The following is a 4,129-nucleotide window of genomic DNA, read 5'->3' as shown; positions in this document are numbered from 1 at the left end:
GTCCCTTTGTTGTCTTTTCTTATTATTTTCATGTGTTACAGTTTACTAGTTTAGTCATTTACTAAGTATCCTTTCCATCTAAATACACTATATCTTAATACAGATTAGTTTCTTCTCTCTACCAAAACTTCACAATTTAGTTCTATCATTGAACCAAAAAAAAAAAAAAAAAACCCAATTCAGTTTTATTCAAACTGAAATTCTCGGCTGTCACTGAATGAGTCCATGTCTATCCTATGTAGTCTGTAGCCTAAAACTCTTAGGCTCTCTTTGAAAGGCCGAAGCTTCTTTGAGAAGCTTCAATCTCTCTCTCTCTCTCTTTTATCATTAGTTTCTTTATTTTCCCCAAATTTTCACAAAGAATTGATTAGCTCTCTCTCTCTCTCTCTCTCTCTCTCTCTCTCTCTCTCTCTCTCTCTCTCGTGAGTCCAAGAAATTCCACCAAATCTGCCCTATATCTCTTTGCAACAAATGAACAAGTCCTAGATTTGGAAGAGTTAAATGCTAGCAAAGAGGATTTAGATTCCAGTGTTTACCGAATCACCATGTAATTTAAGGGTTCTAGTGGGTGTGCAAAGAGCTCCGACAACAGCTCTAGATCCGGTGTAGTATTTGGTATCACTACCATCTTCTCTCTCTACCTCCATCCTCCAAGTTGTTCATAGCCTTCTCTCACCATAGGTAAATTTTCATGTTTAAAAATTTTCTATATATTTTTATAGTTGTTTGCACTGTAGTTTGTTTGATATTGCAAAATCATTTTGATTTCTAAGTTATGGTTGTTTATGAAATTTCTATATAACTTAGAAAAATCTTGTTGGTTGAATTCGTTTGATAATAACTTAACTTTGTAATTAGTGGATTGTGGTTGTGGAGTCTGGTATGTAGTTTGGAATGGGTCTGTGCTTTTCTTTTCCTAAGGTGCAGAGTCCTCTGGGGTTAGCTACTAAAAATGTTATAGTTTCTTTGTACTTAGCTTTGTTTTGTGCTATGTGCTATATGTTTTTGGATATCAAATTTGATTTCTTGTTTATTCATATATGTTTTGGAATGTTAATTTATTTAGATTTGTGAAGTGGAGAGTCAACAAATGGATGCTCCTACTACTGAAAATCTAGATGCAGTAATTAATATTGATGAGAATGAAGAATCTATAAAAAATAATGATGTCAAACTTGAAGAAAATCCTTTTGAACAAAAGAAAAGGAAAAAGACTTCTATGATTTGGAATGACTTTAATGAAATTATTCTTCCTGATAAAACAAAAAAGGTTCAATGTATTCACTGCCTTAAAAGACTTGCCTACAGTAATAATGGTGCAACACAATACCATAGGCACTTGAAAGGTTGTCTAAGTTGTAAACTAACTGATAAGAAACAAAAACAGTTAGCTGTAAATGAAGGTGGGGTGGAAAGTGAGGTGGCAATAGCAAACTTTAAGTATGACCATGCCAAGGTCAAGGAAAAGGCTTCACATATGATCCTTGTGCATGAATACCCTTTTAATACGATGGAGCATGAGGTTTTTAATGTTTTTATGAAAATTGCTACTCCATATTACCAGAAAATTTCACGCAATACTGCAAGGAACGATTGCATTTCTACTTTTGAGTTGGAGAAGAAAAAATTGAAGACTATGCTTGGTAGTATAAATAGAGTTAGCCTTACTGCAGATTTTTGGAAATCTGGACAAAAAATTGGGTATATGTGTCTCACTTGTCATTTTGTTAACTCTAGTTGGAAATTACAAAAGCGAATTATAATTTTTGTAATGTACCACCTCCACATTCCGGAGTTGTAATTTTTGATGCTATCTTTAAGTCTTTTCTTGATTGGGGGCTTGAAAACAAGGTGTGTACAATAACCTTGGACAATGCTAACAATAATGATGCAACTCTAAGAATTTTGAAAGATGCTATCAAAAGGAAGCTTATGTTGGGTGGCAAGATCTTTCATGTACAAGATGGGTTGAGTGAGATTGAAACAGTGATTGAAAATATCCGTGAAAGTGTGAAGTATCTACTTGCATTAGAAGCTTGTCTTATAAAGTTTGGTGAGATTGCAAAGCAATTGCAATTACCGTCCAAGAAGTTAATCTTAGATTGTCCCACATGTTGGAATGCAACATATGCAATGTTTGCTACTACCTTGGAGTTTAAAGAGGTGTTCCCTAGGTACAAAGATAGAGATGCAGGGTATAATTGGCTGCCTAGTAATGAAGATTGGGATAGGACAGAACATGTTTGCAATTTTTTATCAGTTTTTGAAGAAGTCACAAATGTCATATCAGGAAGTGAATATCCAACTGCAAATATATTCCTTCCTGAGGTTTGGAAGATAAAAGAAGTTTTAAATGAGAAGTCACTTGATGAAAATGATTACATTAGTGCTATGGCATGTAAGATGAAGTTAAAGTTTGACAAATATTGGGGTGAATGCAACTTTGTAATGGTCATAGCTGTTGTGTTAGATCCTCGGTTCAAAATGACTTTGATAAACTTTTCCTTTCCAAAGATCTATCAAGGGTTTGAAGTAGCTAGAAACATTAATTGTGTTCATGATTCCTTATATGAACTTTATAATGAATATGTTGCGGACTATACTTCAAGCAATGTTGGACAAAGTGCATCTAAATCCACTGAAGGTAGTAGTAGTGTTGGTGGCAATAATTCAAAGTTTAAAACCAGAGGTAGAATGGAGTTTGATCAGTTTGTTAGAAATGCTGATAACATACAACCTGTAACGACCCCACACCAACTGTGTAGATATTGTCCGCTTTGGGGCCCATACCCCTCATGATTTTGTTCTTCCCCAGGTTGCGCTAGGGAAAAGGCCTCTACACATTGAAGGGAGGTCATTCCTTATAAATACATTCTCATGTACTTCCCTAGGTGATGTGGGATTTCATAGAATGCAAGACTTGTAAGGACCCCGCCTCAACTGTGTAGATATTGTCCGCTTTGGGGCCCATACCCCTCACGATTTTTTTCTCTCCCAAAGCACACAGCAGTGAGGGAAAAGGCCTTTACACATTGAAGGGAGATCATTCCTTATAAACACATTCCCATGTGCTTCCCTAGGCGATGTGGGATTCTATGGAATGCAAGACCCCCCCTTTTTAGGTCACTACAATCCACCCTCCTAACAGGCACACGTGTCCTCGCATGTGGGACCCACACTTTCGACTAGGGCATGGCTCTAATACCATCTGGGGCCCATACCCCTCATGGTTTTCTTTGGGGCCCATACCCCTCATGGTTTTCTTCGCCAAGTTGCACTAGGGAAAAGGACTCTACACATTGAAGGGAGATCATTCCTTATAAACACATTCTCATGTGCTTCCCTAGGCGATGTGGGATTCCATGGAATGCAAGACCCCCTTTTTTGGGTCACTATAATCCCCAAAGTAAACAATATCTACACAGTTGGGGCGAGGTCATTACACAACCAGCAAAATTAGATTTGGATGTGTACTTGGAAGAATGTATCTTTCTATGCTCAGATGATTCAAACTTAGACTTTGATGCTTTGGAGTGGTGGAAGGCTAATAACCGTAAATTTTGTATTCACTCAAAATGGCATCTGACATACTTTCCATCCCCATCACCACAGTAGCTTCAGAATCTGCATTCTCTACAGGAGGTAGAGTAATTGATGTGTATCGAGCTTCTTTATCAACAAAAACTATACAAGCTTTGCTTTGTGGTGGTGATTGGGTTCGACCTCTTTTGCAAAACTAAGAAACAATCAAAAGTAAATGTTCATCACATTTATTAATTCTTTTCCGAAAAACAACTTAAATTTTTTTTAATTTTTGTCTATTGTAACAAAGACTTGAAATCTAAAGCTTCTAATTTTTTTTTGTAGGTTGAACCAAGGTCTACTAGCATCACGGAGATAGCCATACCTTTTCCAAAATGATGCTATCGTAAGTGTATTGTTTAGTATGTGTGTGTCTTTTTTTTTTTCATTAAATGTTTTTTTATAGTTCTTTTTTTTATTTTTTATAATGTTCTTGAAAGCTTATATTTGCTTTTACATGCAGTTGGAAGGATAATGAGTTGAAGGATTTTTTGTTGTGGATGTTAGTTTTTTGTGTTTGCAAGAGGGTATAATTGGTATGTGCTTT

General features: G+C 36.1%; 1 protein-coding gene across 1 annotated transcript; it reads left to right on the top strand.

The window, feature by feature from the left end:
* Positions 1–1,090: 1,090 nt before the first annotated feature.
* On the top strand, positions 1,091–2,948 carry LOC126719658 (zinc finger BED domain-containing protein RICESLEEPER 1-like). The gene is made up of 3 exons (XM_050422190.1): positions 1,091–1,657; positions 1,738–2,739; positions 2,892–2,948. Exons 1-3 carry the CDS (start codon positions 1,091–1,093, stop codon positions 2,946–2,948), a joined length of 1,626 nt encoding a protein of 541 aa, XP_050278147.1.
* Positions 2,949–4,129: the final 1,181 nt, after the last annotated feature.

Source organism: Quercus robur, chromosome 3, assembly GCF_932294415.1.
Source record: "Quercus robur chromosome 3, dhQueRobu3.1, whole genome shotgun sequence".
Lineage (NCBI taxonomy): Eukaryota > Viridiplantae > Streptophyta > Magnoliopsida > Fagales > Fagaceae > Quercus > Quercus robur.
This window is presented reverse-complemented; position numbering and strand designations above follow the sequence as displayed.